The 23,858-nt window shown below is 41.4% G+C and overlaps 1 protein-coding gene across 2 annotated transcripts in view; it reads right to left on the bottom strand.

Annotated features, from left to right (window-relative positions):
• Nucleotides 1–23,858, bottom strand: part of PDZRN4 (PDZ domain containing ring finger 4) — a 265,473-nt gene that overhangs the window by 108,069 nt on the left and 133,546 nt on the right. Inside the window, exon 1 of one of the 2 annotated variants that reach the window (XM_074869354.1) lies at nt 1,644–1,743. The exons of the other annotated variant lie outside the window; for it this stretch is intronic. Coding sequence (XP_074725455.1) covers nt 1,644–1,712 — 69 coding nt within the window. The 5' untranslated portion in view covers nt 1,713–1,743. Of the gene's footprint in view, nt 1–1,643; nt 1,744–23,858 lie in introns of those variants that run through there. 2 annotated transcript variants of the gene reach the window in all.

Here is a 23,858-nt window from a genome sequence, read left to right as displayed (position 1 = left end):
ACATACAGCCCTTTAAGAGATGTCTAATCCCCTTCACAGCACAACCTGCATTTTTTATTCCCTGGCACAGAAAAGCAGATACCGACCTACTCCACTCTCTCCATTTTACACTTTCACATCAGTTTGGCAATCCAGAGCTAGGGAGGGGGAAAGGGAGGAGTGGGAAACGTGCTGCTACGCTTTTCCCTGTGCTATTGCTGTAAGAAAACATGATGATGGGATTACGACTAACTATTGAACTAAAGGGAAGTGTTCCACCTAGAGACCATCTTCACCAGGCAAGGCAATGGGCAGGTTACCTGCAAACGGACACTCTTTTAGGATTGAATATGCCTGCTGGTTCTGTCATAAAAAATGATGCAGAGGTATCGCCCCCAGTGGTAATTAACAATGTTAATCTTCTTCTTCCTCTCTATGGTGATAAAAAGAGTCATTTTTATATTTAATTAATGCAGAGGATCATTTTGGAAACTGGCTAATGAGGCTCTGATCACATTACCATGAAAATGTGCATTAACACCGCAACTGAGGAGGCTGCTTCATGTGTAGAGAATCCACTTTGTAATTAGCCCACTGTGAAATGAATCATGTCAGGAGGAACTCGGAGGGAACCAGTCGGCAATGGGCACTTAGCTGCTGCTGTGCCAATAGACCACCAACACCGTAAGCTGTTTTTTTCTCCTCCACGCTGCCTGTCAGCAGCAGTGCAGTCCAAAACTGCAAGCCTTCAGCCTCCGTCAATGGCAATGTGTCAAAGCCAGGACAAATTATAGAGAGGGAGAGAACAGATGCTGACAGGCACTAAACTTTAGTATGCGAGGGTGTGCTATGCCAAGAGGAAAAACCAAACAAAAAGCTGCAAATCAAATACTGATTCAATAGGATGCGAGCAAAAATTATGGGCTATTATGGTAAGTGCTTGTTTCGTCTTTTCTCATCTTATTCTGAAGGAGCTGGGAACACGTTAGCAGCACACTGCTACACTGCTACTCATACTGCTACGATGATGAAAGAGACACCAAATATCTAGATAGGATTAAGATCTTTGTCTAGTAGTAAACAGAAATAACACACACACAATGAATGAACAAGCAGCACACCTCACCCGTGGAAACCCTGTTGTACTCAGTACCTGTTTAAATGTGACAAGCACATTTCAGAATAATTTCAATTTTAGTTAATCAATCTGAAAATTTAACATACTTCTTGGCCAGCACAGATATGCCATAAAAACTTTGTTCCTTAACTTAGAAATGCCTGAGATCACAGACCTAACGCTTTCAGAGGCAGCAGTGCAACTTATCTGAAATCAGTCTTATTACCAAAGCAAAGGGCTCCCTGAAAACATCACCGATATGGTTCAGTGAGACTGCTGCTACATGACTGACATCTTGGCAGAAGATGCACAAAAATGTTAAAAGAATCCCACAGGAAGTCATCTGAAGGGGGAGTGGCAAATGAGCAGAAAACAACAGGCACCCAAAATACTAATAATAACCAACCCCCCCCCCAACAACTTAGCTAGCAATTTTGCAAAGGAAAAAAAAAAAAAAGGCAGAGCAAAACAAAAGCATCTCTACTTACTCTTTGTAAAGAACACACATTTTTACTCTGGAGATGCTGGTAATATCCTCTGCACTCACCTGTGAAACTTCATAGAGCAGTTTGTAGTGCTCTTCTCTCTTCTGAAAAGTGCACAGATTGCAGCCCATCCTAATAAGCAACACAAGAGCAAAGCCTCTAATTTCCCCAGCACTGAAAGGCAAATGCACTGACAGGGAATCACCCTCCAGACTTGACTACTGTTTTTCATCAGTCACTCCAGCCCCGAAACCAGGCACACCACTGTTAGCTGGAAGCACAAGGCAGGGCAGTGTGTAGCAGCATGCTCTTCTTCCCTTTCCCTAACTATCTTACACTCACGTATACACACACACAGAGTTTCGACTCAGTTCATGGCAACACTCCCCCTGTCTCTGCATCAGTGCACATGACTACACAGATTCTCACTCATGAATATTAATAGCCTCTCATTGATTATTTATGACAGAACATGTTAGCGGGGAGGGGTGTCATAGCTGCTGCTGATGACAGATGAATATTCACTAATTAAGAAGCAAATGTACTGTGGTTAAACAAAATTCACTTGTATCAATACCATCTCTGTTTATTAAGGTTAGAGCGACTAAGCCTCATGTATTTCACTCACAGTCGCCTTAATTTTTACTGTAATTGTGAGACTAATTCATGAATGGGGGTGGCAAAAGGCACGAGCCAAGCCTTATGTTAGGTCTCCACCTTGTGCAACAGGGATCACGGAATACATTTAAAATATTTGCAAGCATTTTAGGAGAGTGCTTGTGAAACCTGAGCTGCTGTTGCTAAAAATTTAAAGCAAAGAAGGAAGGAGAGAAAATTAACCCAGATGGTTATACTTCTAGCTTCACCTTTGACACTGCAAATTTAGCCAAAATTCCAGTGTACTCAAAAAAGGCACGAGCCTATAACGACTCATCATACACATCCAGTATATGTGGAAATGCAGGTGTGCCTGATCGGGTGCTTTTTACATATATACACACATGGTACTGTTTATTAAATAATCTTGCATTCAAGTATTTTCTGGCATGTAAAACAAATTAATAGTAATTATAGCCCAAATTTCAAGAAGCTCAACAGATATACTCTCTTGGACTCCTAGATATCAAAGCTTTTATTATAACATGCCATTATACCTAATTTTACCATTTGTAAGTTAGATTTTAATGGCTCCACAATTCTCAATGTGTGTATAAAGGCAAGGATGTATTTAAAATGAAACCCACATGTTAAATGTTAAGGCCAATGAAAATCATACTTAATTCCAGGCTGACACTAATTCCTATATTGTGTATCATATAATCCATTGGTAGCTATGCAAGATAAAAAGCGCAAGCCATGACAAACCAAGACTGAAAATAAAAAAGTTGCTTTTGTTTTATCACTCCTTTCTCAGCAACTCTGCTAATCAAGAACTATGTCCTTGTTTCAAAGCATCTTTAAATCTGGAGGGGATAGCAGGTGGGATCCAAAGCCAAAATAATTACTTGGAAACCAATGAAACCAGTTAGTTAAGATTGACACTGGGCCCTAAAGAGTTGTAATTACTAAGCACTGATGTACAGCTACTATTTTTTTTTTGTTGTTGCAGTTCCTAAAAGTGCTTTGTCAAACATTTAAAATCGATAACAGGAAATGATTCTAATGAGCACTAATTGTTAACAAATTGGCTTTGCACCTAGCAGCACCTCAAACACCACAACACCGGGTAGCAAGCAGATCAACAATCATGTGCTGCTTATCAGTCTTGCCCCTTGGGAAGTAATAATCTGATTTTCTGGGCCTTAATTTTACCTAACAGCCAGGATGAAAGCCAAGCAGAGAAACCTAGAGGAAAAACTGGACCATCAGTGCAAACTCTGCATATTAGTAAAGTTTGCTAGAACCTCTATGTAAATTACAGATAGGTTGAGACTAAATCTTAATTAAATTTCATCTCCTTTAATAAATGAGCAGAGTCAGGAGGAATAAAATAATGACCATTAACAGAGCAGGCTCTTCTCGTATCAGCTTCCAGCACTGTTCTGAAACATAACATTAATTTCTATTTGGTGGAAGAACCTGAGCAGGCAGGTTTGGTTCTGAACTTTCCCAAAGTCCAAGGGTTTCAAAGCCGAACCACGGAGGCAGGTTCATCATTGTTAGAAAGAATCAGCCTCTGTTCTCCTCCTCCACACTCCCATGAAATGCTGTTCATGCTGAGAGGTTTAAACCCATGAAGCAAACATCAACTCAATCTTTGAAGGTTTCTATATTTTGAGGTGCAGAAGAATTCTCAGATGTGTAAATTTTGAACTTAAAAAAGTCAGATCAATGAACTAGACAACAGTCATGCAAGGACAACCATGACATCTTTCGATGAAAGTGTTCTCTCCTTCTACAGACACAACTTCTTCCTCTGACACATACACAGTCTGAAAGCTAAACTACATTCATAAAAGGAGACATGATTTACCTTGGTATATTTTTGATAGTGCCTTAAAATTATTTCTTAAAAAAGGAGGGGAAAAAAGGATCTATTACAACAGGAATCCAGTTGTCTAACTACAAGAAACAAACAAACAACAACAACAAAACCGCAACAGACAAAATAAGCAATGGGAAACTACAGTTAATCTCAGCAGTTTCTCCTGACAGTCTCTTTTTCCATTGCTCTTCTTCTGTTTTTTTTGTTTCCTTCTCTGAAGCTGATATAGGCTTCTCCATTCATTTATAAAGTGCCTGCCCTCTGCCCATAGAGAGAGTAAAAGGGTTCTGTCTTCTGCTTCTGCGGCCACTAATGGGCACAGCCTACAGGGCTGAACGATTTATTTGAGAAGGAAAGGTATACTTCCAGGTTCTTGAGCTCCAGCTAAATATGCTGCTTTGATTTTACAAGTGGTCAAAATACAAAACTTTGTGCAGCACAGAATGACATTCAAGACAAAACTTGATTGAACTAATGACTAAAATGAAATATATGATGTGCTTTGGTCAAGTTGCATTTGATGTTGGGGAGATAGCAATCTCTTTCTTTCCTTCCTTCTCTCCCTCCTCTTAATCCCCCCCCATCAAATTTGTAGCTAAAGGGACCGAAAAGGTACTAAAACATAATGAAGTCATTCTTATTCTACATGTAATTCAAAGATATTTGAATAATTCAATGCTTTTCTTGATTGTAGAGTTCTCCATGTTCATCACCTACAATTTAATGTTACCATAAAGACTAAAATCATAATTTATAGTCAATCCAGGAATGCAATAATGCAAAGGGATGGAGTTTAATTTCAGGAGAGTTACAGCAAAATTTCTGTTAACATTTTCAAACAAGGTGCCCTTGTTTAGGTCCCCTAATTCATTTTAAGTATCTAGGAGATGACTTACACATTTGGTATATAGTTTCCTCATTGAGGTATAGAAGTGTCTAATTATAAGCACCCATGCTTGAAAGTTTATCATTGCAAAAAATTCAAGGCAATGACACTGCAAATTAAAGGCCACTCATTCCTTTATATCTTCTTTATCACACAGCTAAAAGACATATAATAAACTATAACATTCATTTTAAGGGAGGGTAGTGAAGTTCTTGGTCCAAACTCAGTGGTGAAACCCAGCGAGGTGGAACTCCAAGTTTCCTTTGCATGCCCCTGAATTCACACTCTCCTCCTGAATTTACCAACATCACTGCATTTACTCTATACATTTGGAAGAATTCCCAGAAACTTATCTCACAGAATAGATGGCAACGCAATTTGTAGTCTTAGGCTCCATACCTGTACAACAAAAATATCATTAAAAAAGGGAGTTGGAAAAACCCTTTGCTTAACCCCAACATCCTAAACAAAGGCTCAGACTCTTAAGGCCTGACCTCAGTCTGGCCAGATCTTTTAGTTCATCGTGATAATTAATGTTTTTAATAAAGCATCAGCTGCTGGAATCAGGTGATTGCATGCATCAGTCAGTTTGCACATTAGAAAAAGAAGGAATTTTCCAGCCCTAAGATTGCAGAGGAAAACTTAAAAACTTTCAGTGAATGTAACCCAAAGATTCAGAATTTGCATACAAGCTAACCCTGAACTCTAAAATAATGTATATTACCCAGTAGGCTAAATGAAGGTGCAAGCTATGGAAGTGCAAAGTCATGGAAATAGGCTTAGGCTCCAATAAAATGGATTTTTGCAAATACAGCAAACTGGAAAATTTAACCACACTGCCTACAAACAATAGATGAAAATATAATTCAAGGTAAAAATGCACTATACATTTTCCACCGACATCAGAACACACAAAATGCATGATTAAAACACACAAAATGCATTCTTAAAAAAAGTAAGAATGTGTATCTACAATAAATATGTAATATTTGCAGGAACATTAATTCATGTCCATAGGAAAGACACTTGTTTAAACTCACAGAATCACAGAATCATTCAGGTTGGAAAAGACCCTCGGGATCATTGAGTCTAACCATTAGCCCTACTCTACAAAGTTCTCCCCCACACCATATCCCCCAACATCACATCCAAACGACCCTTAAACACATCCAGGGATGGTGACTCCACCACCTCCCTGGGCAGCCTATTCCACTGTCTGACCACTCTTTCTGTGAAAATTGTTTTCCTAATGTCCAGTCTAAACCTCCCCTGTTGGAGTTTAAAGCCATTCCCTCTCGTTCTATTGCTAATTACCTGTGAGAAGGGACCAGCACCAACCTCTCTACAATGTCCTTTCAGGTAGTTGTAGAGAGTGATGAGGTCTCCCCTTAGCCTTCTGTTCCTCAAACTAAACAGTCCCAGCTCCTTCAATTGCTCCTCATAGGATTTGTTCTCCAGGCTCTTCACCAGCTTCACTGCCCTCCTCTGCACTCGCTCCAGCACCTCGATATCTCTCTCGTATTGAGGTGCCCAAAACTGGACACAATACTCCAGGTGTGGCCTCACCAGTGCAGAGTACAGGGGGACTATCACCTCCCTACTTCTGCTGGTCACACTATTTCTAATACAAGCCAGGATGCCGTTGGCTTTCTTGGCCACTTGGGCACACTGCCGGCTCATGTTCAGGTGCTTGTCAATTAGAACCCCCAGATCCTTCTCTTCCAGACAGCTCTCCAGCCACACCTCCCCAAGCCGGTAGCAATGCATGGGGTTGTTGTGGCCCAAGTGCAGGACCTGGCACTTGGCCTTGTTGAAGCTCATCCTGTTAACGTTGGCCCACTGATCCAATCTATCCAAGTCTCTCTGTAGGGCCTCCCTATCTTCATGCAGATCGACAGTCCTGCTTAACTTGGTGTCATCTGCGATCTTACTGATGATACACTCTATGTCCTTATCAAGATCACCAATAAAGTTGTTAAACAGAAATGGTCCCAACACCGAGCCCTGAGGAACACCGCTTGTGACCGGCCACCAGCTGGATTTAACCCATATGCTTCAGCACAGCCACCGAGACTTCATGCACTGCTCAAAGTTACAGCAAGAATAAGCGTGGCAGGAGAAAAAGCAGGACATGGAATTCCTATGTTCTGTATTTCCCAGGAGGATTTTAATTTATCTGAAGGCTATCCAGGTCTACCTTATTGTAAATCAAATGGGCTCCATATGTGGAATCTTCCATTAGGCTCAGATGCCTCCCGGAACGTAAGGAGCACCTACAACATCATACAACACAAGTCCAGTCTATTGATTTTTTCTTTCCATCTATGGTTAAATTGACAGAGATCTATGGGATTCCTGGTCCAAAATGTAAATGCATGTCTAGAAAGAAATGGAAAGCAAGCACATGAGGAACCCTCTCTGCCACAATTGCTTACAACACAAGAGCTACTTGTCCCTTCTGTACTACACAGAAAAAAAAAAATTAAAAAAATCAAATTAACCCCTGTTTATCTACCACTCCCATGTGAATGCGCTGGCTAGCCTTCTTTGGGAAAAGTACCATTCCTTTACCAGGTCTACTGGCCAAACTTCAGACTGCTTAGATATCTTTTTTCTCTTTTCTTTCTCAAAATTTCATCCAGGAGATTATTTTCTGAGGATTTTACTCTGAGTGGCTTCCTTATCATTTCTTAAACTGCTGCCCTAATCAATTACAGAAGTGTTGCAGAACACCAAATGATGCCTATACTGAACTTTAAGGCCTTAGGAATATATAAAGACATCACGTAGACGGTGTCAGCTAAATTGAGAAAATCAGTCAATGCTGGCCTTAAGAGTCTTCTCTAAACTGGGGACTTTGATAACAAATTCTAAAAGAAACTGGACATTGTCTTAACTTTCTCTACCTCATCAGTTAATTATAAGGAAACTATCTGACATACCTTTACTTTTTTTAACCATGTGACCATGTGAAACCAGACTGATAGCTCTTTACTGTACAAGACAGTTTCAACACTATGGAGTGTACAGAGTAGAATTATTCATAAACAAGCTTGAAAGGACTTAAAGGAAATGACAAAATTTTATTCAGGATAGACAAACCTAAAATGGCTGAACAGAGTTGTGGAAAAAAACTCTGATTATAGATAAATTGGGATATGAAGTCCCATGTCAATAAACATTACATAATGCACATAGGGAACATTGCTAAAATATCCAGAGTTGCAATCTCTAAAGTAGTTATTTCTACTCAGAAAATAGATCTGGAGTTGTGGATAGTTTCCTTGAACTACAGGTTCAAGGCTCAACCACAGTACGAAGTCAAGCAGAATGTGAGGAATTTTAGGAAAAGACTGACAATGGAGCAGAAACTATCATCATGAAACTGCACAGACACCAGCAATACCCACAACTGAATACAGCCAGACGTCCTGGTCTTTCCATCTCTAAATCATTTAATGGAAATGGAAGAGCTACGAAGAATAGATGAGAAACACGTATGTGTAATAGCTCACTTTCCCTGCATCTTTCACCTTAATCTATAATTTTTTCCCTCATACAGAAGCCATTCCTTCTCATAATACACAATGAAATAATTAGACAATATATTTAAAGCAACAAAAGAAGTCTGGATTTTTTTTTTTTCCAAGTAATTTGTCTGTGGCACTCATTACCAAAAGTCACGGGAAGCAAAAAGCAGAAAAGGGTTCAAAAAGGTATTAGACAACTTTATGACAGATAACTGTCAGTAGTCATCTGCCTGCTTAGGAAGCCAGGAATTCAGTGACTCCTGGGAGCTATCAGAGAGAGTACAGCAGCTAGATTTCTCTCCATGCGTCCCCCTGCTGATAGCTTGCCTGTGTTTTATTGCTGGCCTCTTCAGAAATCTAATATTGGCAATATGATCCCTTTACTAATTCAATTCTAAAGCTCCAAATTTACCAGTTCTTGCAAAAAAGCTGGAATATGTACTAAACTGAAAGTTCCTTAGCTAACGTTAGTTGGTAATACACCATATAGTGCAACTGCACTACAAGGCTTTATCAATGACAGCATAATGATTTTGGACTTCAAACATGTTTATAAATATACATTTTATTATTGTCCTCACTGGTTTGAAAGCTTTTCAAGCTATATCTGTTAAAAAAAAAAATCAAATCAGAATTTTCCCCCACACCTGAAGATTACATCTGACCTTTTTTTTTTTAACACCTGTGTGGGAAAGAAAGACCTTCTGGAACTAAGATATTACATGCAAAGATCAAGCCCAGGCCAAACAAAGTCAAATATTAATGAAATACCTCAATGAGAAACTGATCTTACAGTACAAAACTAACCCAAATGCTGAAGCAGCAGGAACTGGTTCAGAGGATGAGAGCAGTGGTGAGGACTCCTTGGCTCTGTTCTTTCCTCTGATACCTGCATCATTAGAAAAGCTCTTCATTTTTACATTCTTATAAAATAAGTAACACCTGTCTTGCAAGAGCATTAATTCAATGAACCTTTTAAGACTTTTCAGAGCTTTTCAAAGAATGTATTATGGGGGTCTGTTACACCCATCAAAGTTCTTCTGCTGAGGCCACCTTCACAGTCTCCAGCACTCAAATGTAATTAAAAAGTCTTGTGTGGTTTCTTAATTAAAAGTTTTAAGTAATACTCATAGTATGCTAATCAGTATAAAAGTACAAAAGAAAAAATTACTCATGACTTGAGAAAGTCCCTTGCTAAAAATGATAATCACAGCAATTTGAGGGATTAGAAAAACTAAACAAGAGATATCTTAGGCCAGGGTGACAGCTGAACATGTCTCCATCCCAGAGTGGCTAAAATATACTAGCTAGAGGTAGATTAGACTATTTCCTTTTCAGTTGCCTTGCAGTTTAAGTACCATTAGTTGGATAAATCTACAAGATTAGTTTTGGCATAGTTGAGTATTTCAAAAGTGAGGTAAAGATGCTGAGAGGAGTAGCCTGTCATGAATAATGCACTACCATTACAGAGACATATTTACCAATACAGACACTTCACTGTTCACTTTCAAAGCTCATGCAATTGACAATCTGGATGAACTGTTGAGGGATACATGCAATGTAATAGATTATTCTGTCTTGCCTCATATAAATGGCCTACTGTGCCCTAGAAAAACACCTGGGGATTAGGAAAGTTTTCATGGCCTTGAATGGGTTTTCATGGTATTGAAGCTCAAAAGGAGACTTGTAGCAAATCAGGCTGCCTTCCTCCTTTGCCAGAGCATAAAGACGTTGTAATATAACTGTCAGAAGTTCATTACTATAGTAAAAAATAATTTTGCAACATAGAAATGACGTAAGTCTTTAAAGCAATAGTGAGGGAGAGGGGAGTTGGTTGGTTTTCTGTAACTAATCATGACTTCATCATCCTAAAATTAGTATTAGGTGGTGTATGTGATTGAATCTCAAATCTGGCTCCCAACAGACACCTGATAGAATGATGGATGCAGGAGTGGCACCACACGATGCTTCAGGAGGAACCGTCCACACCACTCCCATGTCTGACAGCTGGCTAGTTTGATTTTAAATTACAATTTGAACTGAAATCAACTCTGTTGACAGTCATTAACTGACTACCATCAAAGTGCCATTAATTCTGTTGTAGTCAGCAAATGCTTTGTAATGATCTAAAACTAATGCGACTCCCCCCCTATAAAATCCCCATAGTATCAAAGGTTTGCTTTGTACACTGTTTGGGCTTTCTAAAGCTTAAAATCACTGCCAGTGCACCTGCTTTCTAGAAGATCATTAGGTAAAAATCCCAATGAAGCCCAATCAACCTGGCTTTAGTTACCTTACCGTCTGCTCTAGAAGAAAATTAATGTTATTAGATGTGTCTTTCTCTGAAAATTGCTGGTGTTTGGTTACAGTGCCAGCTGTCCGGGAGGTGTGTGGTTTGCTGGACGCTGACCTAGCTGGTTGCCTGGGCAGAGTCTGGTCCTGGCCTCGGCACGGGCACTGCTGGGACCCCACACCAGCTGCTCTGCCAGCATCAGGGTGCCCTGAGCCCCCACGGTACACCAGACCTCAGCCTTGTCAGCATGGCCTCCCCCAAACCCCAGCTCTCTGCAACGCTCACCCAGGTCACTGTGAAAAAGCAACTGCAGGTCTGAACCCAGGTGTAAAGAGTTAGGAAGAAAAACGATAGAAAGAGTGAAAAAACTCCTGCAGAGTCACACGAATGGAGACAAATGAAATCCAATTAATGCTGCTGCTTCTTCTTCTATTTTGATGTCCTGTGGAAAATAAATTAGCATAGCAAATCCTGCTTTATCTCTGAACAAAATCTCTGATCCTTAGTCTGAAATCTGCTCTTTCCTCCTGGAATAAAAAGGCAAACCCAAGAGCTTGTCAGCTTCAGAGGAGAGATCTGTCCCACGCCAGTGGTTTCCAGGGCCTGGCCTTTGCTGCCCACCCACAGCGACAACTCTGCCGCACAGCCTCTGCTCAGCAGCTGCCTCCCCGGTGCTCCCCTTCATCACTAATGCAGCATGCCAGGACTTCTGGTTTGTCTTAGCCCTCTGGGCAAGGCCATTAAAAACACTTTTTGAATATAGCTTCCTAAAATATCTAAAGGACAATGTACAGTAGAGGTAAAGCACTGAATCACATTATAGTCAAAGAGTGGTGCAAATTAAAGTGAGGTGCTTAACTAGTATTTGGCACAAAAAATCATCAGAAACCCTACAAACACCAAAATCACTTAAAAGAAACCTTCAGGTGGGCAGCAGGAATTGTAGAGGCATGGGTGTCATTCACCTTACTAAGACTGAAGCAGTTGAAAACCCTCAGTGTGTGCTGAAGATGAATCCCTTAGCACCCTTCCTCACCGGTAAGTACTAATAGATGAAATAGTAGCAACACCAGTGCAATTCATCTGGGATGAAAATCCTACGCAATTAAACTTTCACACAGTGAAAACACTATCTCCCCAAAGTTCTGCATTTTGGATTTCAAAATATGCTCCTCTTGAAACATGTGCCTGAGCTCCCTAGTGTATTTTGGTAGTCAATATCAGTCATAAATAAAGATAAAGCAGAGTCTAGAACAGACAAATACAATGAGAAATGAAACAGAAATCTCCTGCTCAAAGAATCTCTGCTTCGTAATTCTCCACTGATGTTCCCTCTAGTCCTAGGGCTGGGAAAAGGATTATCTTTAAAGGTCTTTTGAACCCAAACCATTCTGTGATTTATTGGAATGTATTTACTTACTAGGAAATGTCCACACTGCTTTGTCCAACAGTGCAGCGCATGCCTTTGGTACCCTTATACTTTACCAAAAGCCAGTGATGCTATTTCTTAAAAATAATAATGAAATAAAATTATATCCTTACAGGATAGATATTTTAGGAGATATTGTTTGGAGTTCCCCATCTCAGAAAGTTCAAGGCCACTTGCACAACCTCTGCCAGCTCCTCCAGCAAGCCAAATCCTGTACTTAACATTTGTAAGAGTTTAAAGATGCTCAGAGACAGACACATACCTTCCCTGTGTCCCTGCACCCACCCATCCACTTGCCCACTTAGACCAAAGCATTCTGCTGTAATATAAAAATGGATAGACCTAATCTCATATACTCCAGAAGCAATTTCAGTACTATCGAATCATTTAACCTCAAAAGGAAAACAACAGACTTCAGGCCAGGTAGGCATCTCCTGTGGCTAAATCTGTCCATGTTTCTACTTGTCCATAAGAAGTCAGCCCCCACATTTTCAACTTGTTATCTTCAGAGAGGAGAGAAAGCTGCTCTTGCTTACCACAGGGGAGGAAGTGACATCTGTGAAAAATGAATTTACTTATCAGTCTTCAAACTACAGGCAGTATGTATGCGAGCGTGTACACTGGAGGGAAAAACAGCACATTTCCAAAACTCACTTGTGTTTCATTTTTACAGAATTACACTTCTCACCTTATAAAACAGAAAGATCTTTTAATAGAAGGGGAAATATTTAACCTTCTCAAAGTCAACACTTAGTCTTTTATCTGTGATTGCTCCTGTGATATGAAACAAATCACAGGGAAAAAAAAATCAAGGAGAATAATGGATTGAGGGGGGTGGTGGTGGTGGTGGTGTTTTTTTCTGCAAGACTTTCACATCTAGTCTGAATCTCTTTCATTTCTATTCAGTTCTTGTGCAGGACACTAGGATTATATGTATCAACTTAATTCAGTGATAAGAAAATCCTTACTATAAATCCTACCGTGTGGGACAAATCTGTCAAGATCTTGATTATCAAAACAAATGAACAGACAGTAAAATGTGACATATGTAGCATACACTTTACATGATAAATTAGGCCTCGCACAACTGACAGACATACTGTAAGGGGATGTTAAGGTTGCTATGGCAAACAATGCCTTTCCTCCTCCAGCTCCTGAATCACAAGTTTTCTGAAAGAGTCATTGACTTCCAGGAAAAGACAACAAATTTTCTATGGATAAACACTACCTGTGTGTAACAAGATATATTTCTCTGTCCCACTGTGGTTTTCTTCAAAAGTTACTGCCTTCAAGAGTGACCTCACCATGTCACTGGAGTGACTAGCCAGAAGCTGTAAGGTTGTTCTCTTCCCCTTCAGCAGATGCATTACGGATTTACTGTAATGCTTCAGGGATCCAAATAGTGATGGTCAAATAAATTGCAAAACTGACTTTATCATGCAGTGAGCAACACCATTGTCAACTCAGGGAAAGCAAGAGATAGCCCTGTCTCAAGCTAGAAATGTGAACTAAAAATTCAGGTATTTTAGCTACCCAAAAGTTTGGATGCTACGCATTTGTTAGAACTGGGTTATCATGTAAGAATAGAGTTTTTTTAAAAAAATATTCTCATTTTTGGTTGGAATAAAAACTGTGAGAAAAAACCCCATGATTTCAGTGTACTTCTCATCCAAAATGGTGTTTGGAAATTCTAAGGCAGAAAATCAGTGATACATTTAAAGAAAAGGAGCAAACCCTAGTGAGAATTTAGTAAAGCATCCTTAACAGCTATTTCTGTCAACAAGACATAAGCATGCACCCAAGAGCTCTCCTGCACAAAGACCAAAACACTAGAGGGAGTAAAAGGTGTGGGTACATTCCTGACACAAGGTATTCAGAACCTAAATCAGGATGGGCTCATCCTTGCTGCAAAAAATACATGAGTCTTATACGGTAATCCTGACACTGATTACTCCTCCTGAAAATCTGTCAGAAATTTAAATTAAATTAGCTTCTCCTGGCTTTCATAGCAAAACTCATAAACACAGCTGTGTTCTTGTTGACCTCAAAGGGGGCACTAGTTGACCACAAACTCTCTTTTAGATGTTAAATTCTCTGATTACAGAGTGTCTTCTTTCTTGTAAGTTATGAGAGATATGTAAATTGATCACCAGGTTACACAGTGCTATGACCACATCAAAATCACCATGTGAAATGTTCATGTTTCCATACATATAGGAAGGACTGCAGAAGGCACTTCTGTCATCTTTCTACATCGTGCTGTAGTTCATCATAAAAACACTTCAAAAAAGGTTACAATGCAACTGATAAAATTAATCACTGAGGTGTTTTTCTATCCTAATGACAAGTTCAGTGACAAAATAAGGATGAGAAGCAAAGATCTGGAAAAAATGTCACCCTAACCTAGTTTATCTAAACTCTCTCTGTACTATCGATGGAGACCAATTTATATTAAGGTCTATTTTCTTTTTAAAAATACTTCTTATTCCTTCAGGCATAAGGAAAAGAGAAAACAATTCTGAGCAAGTAAACCAGATTATTTTAAAATCATTAACTGGTACAAAAAAATCTACACATCAGTAAACTACATAAAAACAGAAGTCAAGTTTCATGCAGAATTTTTCATATACAGATACCACAGAATCATCTGGGTTGGAAAAGACCTGGAAGATCATCTAGTCCAACCATTAATCTAACACTGACAGTTCTCTACTTCACCATATCCATAAGCGCTATGTCAACCCAACTCTTAAAACACCTCTAGGGATGGGGACTCCACCACCTCCCTGGGCAGCCCATTCCAACACCTAACAACCTGTTCTGTAAAGAAATACTTACTAATATCTAGTCTAAACCTTCCCTGGCACAACTTGAGGTCATTCCCTCTTCTCCTATCGCTTGTTACTTGGTTAAAGAGACTCATCCCCAGCTCTCTGCAACCTCCTTTCAGGTAGTTGTAGAGGGCAATGAGGTCTCCCCTCATCCTCCTCCAGACTAAACAACCCCAGTTCCCTCAGCCGCTCCTCATACGACATGTGCTCCAGACCCTTCACCAGCTTCGTTGCCCTTCTTTGGACATGCTCAAGTAATTCAATGTCCTTTTTGTAGTGAGGGGCCCAAAACTGAACACAGTACTCGAGGTGCGGCCTCACCAGGGCCGAGTACAGGGGTAAGATCACTTCCCTGTCCCTGCTGGCCACGCTATTTCTGATACAAGCCAGGATGCCATTGGCCTTCATGGCTACCTGGGCACACTGCTGACTCCTGTGCAGATGGCTGTCAATCAACACCCCCAGGTCCCTCTCTGACTGGCAACTCTCCAGCCACTCCTCCCCAAGCCTGTAGCGCTGCTGGGGGTTGTTGTGGCCGAGGTGCAGCACCCGGCATTTGGCCTTATTGAAACTCACACAGTTGACCTTAGGCCATTGCTCCAGCCTGTCCAGATCTCTCTGCAGAGCCTCCCTACCCTCGAGCAGATCAACACTCCCACCCAACTTGGTGTCGTCTGCAAACTTACTGAGGGTGCACTCGATCCCCTTGTTGAGATCATCAATAAAGATGTTAAACAGGAGTGGCCCCAAAACCGAGCCCTGGGGGACACCACTCGTGACCGGCTGCCCACTGGATTTAACTCCATTCACCACAACTCTTTGGGCCTGGCCATCCAGCCAGTTTTTTACCCAGTGAAGCGTGTGCCCATCCAAGCCTTGAGCAGCCAGTTTTGCCAGGAGAATGCTGTGGGAAACAGTGTCAAAGGCCTTACTGAAGTCAAGGTAGACAACATCCACAGCCTTTCCCTCATCCAATAAGCAGGTCGCCCTGTTGTAGAAGGAGATCACGTTTATCAAGCAGGCCCAGCATTTCATAAACCCATGCTGACTGGGCCTGATCATCTGGTTGTCCCACACGTGTTTTGTGATGATACTCAGGATGAGCTGCTCCATCAGCTTCCCAGGCACCGAAATCAAGCTGACAGGCCTGTAATTTCCCGGGTCATCCTTCTGACCCTTCTTATATATGGGTGTCACATTGGCCAATTTCTAATCTGTCAGGACCTCGCCCGTCAGCCAGGACTGCTGGTAAATGATGGAAAGCGGCTTGGTGAGCACCCCAGCCAGCTCCTTCAGCACCCTCGGGTGTATCCTGTCCGGTCCCATAGACTTGTGTATGTCTATGTGATGCAGTAGGTCACTGACTATCTCCTCCTGGAGTGCGCGGGGTTCGTTCTCCCAGTCTCTGTCTTCTCGCTGAAGAGGCTGGATTCCCTCAGTACAACTAGTCTTGTTATTAAAGACTGAGGCAAAGAAGGCATTAAGCACCTCAGCCTTTTCCTTACCGCTCGTTGCCATGTTTCCTCCTGCATCTAGCAGGGGATGGAGGGTCTCCCTGGTCTTTCTTTTGCTATTGACATACTTACAGAAACATTTCTTGTTATCCTTGACTGCTGAAGCCAGATTAATTTCCAGCTGGGCTTTAGACCTCCTGATTTCTGTCCTGCATAGTCTCACAGCATCTTTGTAACCATTGTGAGTCGCTAGCCCCTTCTTCCAAAGGCCATAAACTCTCCTTTTCTCCCTGAGTTGCAGCCAAAGCTCCCTGTTCAGCCAGGGGGTCTTCTCTGTCACTGGCTTCTCTTACAGCACCTGGGGACAGCCTGCTCCTGTGCCATTAAGACTTCCTTCTGAAAGATCATTCAGCCTTCCTGGACCCCTATACCCTTCACTATCTCACAAAGTCAGGTAATGTTATCACCATTTTACAAATGTGTGAATAACACAGAAATCTAGCAACACATAATATTGAAATATGACAAATAATTCTCAAAATTCAGTACCAGCATAGAAAGCACCAAGAATCTCCATGGTGAGGGAGCTCCCCAGTACCATGCAGATGATGGCAGAGCAGTAACACACCAGAGGACAGCACCTAACGAATTTCAGTAATTGTTTGGGATAACAAAAACATTTTGAGATCTTAGTATACCTTGAAACAAAAATAGTATAACATTAAATCCAATTTTAAACAAAAAACTCTTTGAAGGTAGCTCTTACAACTAACTGCAGAGAACACACGTAATAAAATTCGCACTAGCTTCCAGCCAGCAACACAAACCTATGCAGTTTTCTCTCAATTTCTCCTCTCCATCCTTTACTGTATGGTGAGATTTTACTTTTGCATATCCCGCTCTGTATTTTCTTGTTTCCTATGACCAGCTTAAATTCTGTGCCCTTCCACAGCTGCATTTATTTCCCCATTCGTCCATGACTCCGAAGAGACCCTGCTGCTGTGCACTGCCTTTGTCCACTACATCCTGCTCCTTCCCAGCTCGTCTCTATTTAAAAATTTCCCCAGTGTTCTCCCTACTGTGCATCCTCCCAAAAGCTGAACTCTAAGATAACCCCTCTCGCTGGGCAGAAGGTCATGGAGGAGACGTCCTCAGATTGTGCCCAGTCGCTGGCAGACAGGAGAGCCTGCCAAAGCCTCTGAAGCACGCTGGGCTCAGTCGCACTCGCTGAGGCTGCTCCCCAGGACAGTCCCAGCTCAGGTGTTAAAGCAAGCAACAGCTGCATGCCTGCTTTCCTGCACACAGCAAAATAAACCAGGATGCCTGGGTCACAGGTTTAATTGATTTTTTTTGTCTTTCACCCTGCTTCAGAAGTCAGTCTGATCAATGCTATTTCACACTCTCCAGTGTGAGCTTTACTGATCTAACCCCTGACTAAAAATAGATCCATCAAAGCAGCACCAGGGGAGGCAATATTTATCCCCTGCAACACACAGGGAATGTCACGTTACAACTTCCTCCTGGCTTTCTTCTTCTATTAGGAGAGGTTGGGATGGAGGAGAGGGAAGGAGGACTCGCACGGCTGAAGTGAGCACCAGCACTGGAAACTGATGTTGTGTATTTATCTACTCACATTAAGTATGGAAGAGGCAGTCACAGTTCGTGCTCCCTCGGCGCTCTTGCAAATTCTCATCCTTTCCATCTTCCAGGGGGTGACAGAAAATAGCAGTTACTGACAAATGCTGGGGGAAAGCACAAGACCTAACCAATAAATAATAAATGCATCCATATCTCTACAATTCCTTCCCTGAAGTCCACACAAAGTAAATATGAGAATCCCCACAGGAAGTCATGGAAGCTGCCAATTCCATTCATAAAGGTGAATAAATGAACTGCTTCCCTGCATTCCTTTAATAATCTGAATAAAAGTTGCCAACTAATAACACAACAGAACCTATTCATTTACCCACACAAGACAGCCTTTCCCTTGCCGAATGCTGCAGTGTGAAGGGAGGTAACTGGAGAGGCCCCATGGCCTCAGCCTTGTTCCTGCAGCACACACACAGGAGGTACCTAGTAGCTGTGCACACGAAGAAATAAGGCTTTGTCATTTTGTCACACAGCTGAGAAGATTACTTCCTATACAAAACTGACAGCTACAAGGATTGCTACATGGACGTGGTGTGAAAAGTTATTTGTGCCACTTCAAGCACCTACTTGTTTCCTCTCCAGCCATCTGCTCTTATTCCTTCTTAGTTTGTTATCTTGATGCATTTTTCTTGAGGACATTGTCTCATTTTTCTTCAATGGTGGGTCTATTAAACCAGTTCTGTTAAATGAATCAGTTTATCTTAAACACACCTTAAACACGGTTTATCTTAAACATGTTTTTAGTAGATGTCTTCAAACCAGATAATTTTGACAGAACTGTTAGAGAGCAATTACAAAGATCCAGCTGGATGGTGGCCCCTCACATAAAAGCTTTGGCAAGTAACTGGGGGCCAGCTTCTGAACTTATATCAGCTATAGGCAGAACAGTTCACCTTACCATGCCCAAAATTACAGGTGTGGATCTTACTTTTTTTCTAGACATTATAGCAAGTCAGCTCACAGTAAATAAACATGCAGTTGGCATATCAAGCTTTGTTAGGGCCCCAAGTGAGCCCCTTCTCCAGGGATTGTGGCCCCACCTCAAGTACTGTGTGCAGTTTTTGGTTCTTAAATATAAGAAGGACATCAAACTGTTAGAGTGTGCCCAGAGGAGGGCAACAAAGATGGTGAAAGGTCTCGAGGGCAAGACTTATGAGGAGCAGCTGAGGTCACTTGGTTTGTTTCAGCCTGGAGAAGATAAGGCTGAGGGGTGACTTCATCAATGGTCTACAACTTCCTCAAGGGGAGCAGCGGAGGGAAAGGTGCTGATCTCTCCCTGGCGACCAGCAATAGGACACGAGGAAACAGAATCACACTGTGTCAGGGGAAGTTCCGATTGGCATTAGGAAAAGGTTCTTCACTGAGAGGGTGGTCGGTCACTGGAACAGGCTCCCCAGGGAAGTGGTCACGGCACAAAGCCTGTTGGAGTTCAAGGAGCATCTAGGCGATGCTTTTAGTCATATGGTTTAGTTTTAGGTAGTCCTGCGAGGAGCAGGGAGTTGGACTCGATGATCCTTATGGAGCCCTTCCAACTACAGATATTCTATGATTCTACGGCTAACCCCTTTGGTGCCTTCTCCAAATTGTCCAGATTGTTTTTCCATATGGAAGCAAAAAATCCCCCTGAAAAGGCGAGCCACATCACAGCTTGACTATTGTCAATCCTGCCTGCTGTTTGAATATTTCCATTTTGAATAGTTTTGCTGAGATAATGTATTTTTAATCACTTCCCATTCAAGGTGCACACCTTCACCACCAGAGACTCAGACATTAAAAGCTCATCTGTCACCCTCTCCTATCATTGACCCTGCTCCAACAGCCCTTTCTTAACATGTCCAACTTAATTCTTCCACTTGCACCTCTCCACTGCTATTTATGAAGCTCTATAATTTGGGCATAACTATTCTATTTCTTCTATGTCAAACTTCTCCTGGGATCTCATTCATACATCTCCTTAAATTTATTTCCTTCAGCGAGTCCCTTCTTCATCAGGTCCCTCACAATGAAATCTCAATGACTCCTCTGCCTGAACTGAGTTCTGGGTTTCTCCAAAGTTGGGCTGTGACATCTTCCAGTACCCTCCTGAACCTCTCTTCCTCTCTAAACACACTATGCCGGAGAACATCAAAAGAACAGGTTTCTTCTTCTGCTTTCAAACAGATCTATTCCAGGAAAGTATTTTTCAAACCTAACATAATACAGGAATCCAAGTCACTCTAAACTTAAACTGCAAATGGACAAGTGAAATACACCCTGCTATACACCCTGCTTCTGAGACTTAACTAACACAACTCAGAGCCAGGAATTAGGACCTGCAAATATTTCTACTGATCTGAACAACTGAAAACATTTTAAACAGAAAGCACATACTAAGCCTGTAATTGGATGTGCTGTAATCATACAAGTTTTCAAAAGCTGCAGAAGCAAATGCTTACCTCAAGAAACCACAGCAGGGCATCAAATAATGAAGAGCTTGAAGTCACCACCCTGGAAGCTCTCAGTTTGACCGCTGGGTACAAAACAAGAAGGACCACAATGCCTTCTCATTTCCCATGTTAATACCTAAGGTATCACTTCACATGACTACTGGACTACATTTGCAGGGTGAACCATGGATTTCCCTTCAAAAACATGTTCTCTTTGCAGAAAACTGTGAAAACTGACCTGAATATTCACCACATTCCCCAGCACAAACAAGTTTCCAAAGTTTCGTCCTGTGGCCCTGCATACATCTGCCCTGCACTGCCTGCTAATTGGACCTAAAACGTGCTGAACAGTCAGTTGGAAAAGAGCCACCTTATCTTTGTGCTCCAAAAGAATTTTTAAAAGGAGAAAGAAACTCCTGTTGTGAATTATGGGAATGAGCATATTTCAAATACTGCTAATATAGTGATAAGAATTACCTTTTCTTCATGTCTGTAATACCCCAATCAGCAAGAACTCCTCCTCTCTCTCCAAGTCTCAATTTAACATGTTTTTTATTTACAGTGCTTTTTATTTATTTTATTTGCTATCCAGAGATATATATTAGCACATTTTTTCAAAACAGATAAACATTGCCAAAGTAATTACTAAACACATCTTTCACTGCATACCCAACCAGGGGCTCAGTTCTGAAAACTTGTGCTATTAATAAATGACAAACTGCAGTAAACTAATTGTATGTAAAGTCAACGGGTGCATGTTTAAGAATTTTAATTAGTGTTCCTTGATTGCTTTATATTCAATATGTAACATGCAGGTAACAGAGCCTTTATGATGATAAGCAGTTTAACTGGAAAGTCAAGATAAGAAAAAAATGTCTTTAAGTTACTGAATTTGTTCATGCTGGCCATGTGGTAACTTGAGCACATAGTCTCCCTCAGTTTTTTAAAATATGAAATGCTAATTCTACCTAAACCTTTGTTTCCTCACACTATAAAAACTTCTTTATATGCCACTTGCTTCTCTCTCTTATATGTCTCAACACCACAGTTTAATTAGATCATGAACCTCAACCTGTCTTTAATCTTTGAGGGGGTCCATGCAAGTGAGAGGTGCCCCATGTTCCGTGACCAGAGTGAATATCCGAATATCCCATGAGCCAAGACAAGTCTGGGCTGCGCGCTGGCAGCAGTGTGCTTACCCTTTCAGCAAACTGTCTCGGAGGATGGCCATTGATTTCCTAGTTATTATGAACACGAAATTATTGAATGACAGATGATAGAGTGTTAGGTCCTACAAGTATTTTCCCAAATGGGTTATCTAGCTGGTGTTGCCATAGCAACAAGGCTGTTTGACAGCGCTTATGACAAAGAAGTCTTTGCTCAGAATTCAGCTACAAAACAGCTTCTTGCTTCCTACCTTATCCTCCCTGGTCCTATCCAGCATCTCAGTGCCTCCCTGGCCCACACCTCCAGCTGCCTGCTCCAACACCAACCAAGGTATGCCACTGCTGACAGTCATCACCCTCCAGGAGAGCATCCTGCCCGTGGAGGGGCATGAGGCTTTTGCCAAGATAATGTTGATCCCCATAAGATAAAGTAATAGGTCTGACAGTGCTGAATCCATGGGGAACACAAGTTCTGCATCAGGACACACAACTGAAAGCCTAGGAGCAACCACGCTCACAAATCAGCCATCACCTTGCACAGCTAGAGGTTAAATAATTTCTTGCCAACATGTCACTTCTGTTGCAGGGATACAGTGAACTTCTCCTTTATGTCTTTTTTTTTTTTTTTTTTTTAAATTGCAATAAATTAGTGTTTGGTACAGAATGGTTTCTTTATTCATGGGTAGCTTCACAGCCCCAAGCATGGTTACACTCACTCCCCCTTTCCCCAGAGTAGCACACATGCCCCAGCATCATGACATCCTCCTTTCCATGGAGAAATTCACAAACAATGCTCTCTAAGGAGCACAGAACCACAACTCCACATCAAACCAACACAGCAAGGATGTTGCAAGGGCTTAGATCAAACAAAAAGCAAAGCACAGAAAAGAGTTACACCTCTGGAATACCTACTTAGGCTTTTCTTTGAATTATAGTCCTTCTTCACCTTCAAGTCATGACTCTTGTTTTTTTTGTACGTCCTTTTTCTACTAGCAGGACACAGCCTGAATAACCTAAAATAAAACTTGGCTACCCACCTTCTCCAAGTGCCATCACTTTTGCTCACCTTTTCTAATCATTCTAGAAAACACCTCTCTTCCAAGATTCTGACTCCAAACGAAAGCTGCCTCAATCAAAAATAATTATATGTGAATCCAAAGTTTTGGGCAATAATAGGTTATTTCAGTTAAACTGACTCAGCCACATTTTAATTCACTGGTCAATTTTCCAGAAAGATAATGACAGGAGAGGGAATTAGTGAAGGACAGGCCGAGAAGCTCTGGCTGGTTGCAGCGAGGTACCACAGAGGTGCAGCCAGGAAGGCTCATGTGCTTGAGTTTTGCTGCCCAGGTTGTTAACTGCTCTTCACTGTGCAGTTACCACATTTTTTTCACCCTGTGCAGGCTACAATGAATTTTGCTGTACTTTGTTCCCCTGACGAGTGGAGATGAGCAGCATCTCGGCTGCCATCGTTTGAGTTGCGATATGTGGGTGGGAAAAGGGTTATGAAATGTAACTGTATTTTCAACAGGCATCAATTTATCATGGATGAAAGTGGAAAAGTACACCTGGCAAAGCTCAAGAAGGCTCCATTGTGAAAATATAAGTTAAAAATGTGCCCAAGTATTTCCTGACATCTTTACCAAGTGAGAGACCTTTCTTCCAATCTCCAATAAAATCTTTTCCAAAAGGTGTGTTTTATATCAAGATGGAAAAGCACACCAAATAAAACCTTTTAAAGCACACAGCATTAATGGGGTCAAGTAATAACCAGATCCACAGGAGAAATTGCAGACTAGGAATGGAGTGAGAAAATTGAGATAAGTTTCTGTGATGAAGCTTAAATGCTCCATTTGTGCCAAATATCTTGTTTCTGGCCAGAAATATTTTAGGTCTTAAAATATTTTTAAGTTCATTAAAAAAAATATTCCTGGTACAGCCACATCTGCTCATAACAGCACTTTTATAGTACAGCTTCAATTAGAGTTGGCTCTTGATGAGCCTCATCTAGGCTGTGCTGCACGAAGCAATAAACAAGGCACTGGAAGCACATGGAGAACTGCAGCTTCACGCCGCCACCAGCCCCCACTGTCATATTTCCTCTCCTCTCATCCCCTCCTTCTAGCA

This window comes from Strix uralensis, chromosome 5 (assembly GCF_047716275.1).
Source record: "Strix uralensis isolate ZFMK-TIS-50842 chromosome 5, bStrUra1, whole genome shotgun sequence".
Classification (NCBI taxonomy): Eukaryota; Metazoa; Chordata; class Aves; order Strigiformes; family Strigidae; genus Strix; species Strix uralensis.
This window is presented reverse-complemented; position numbering and strand designations above follow the sequence as displayed.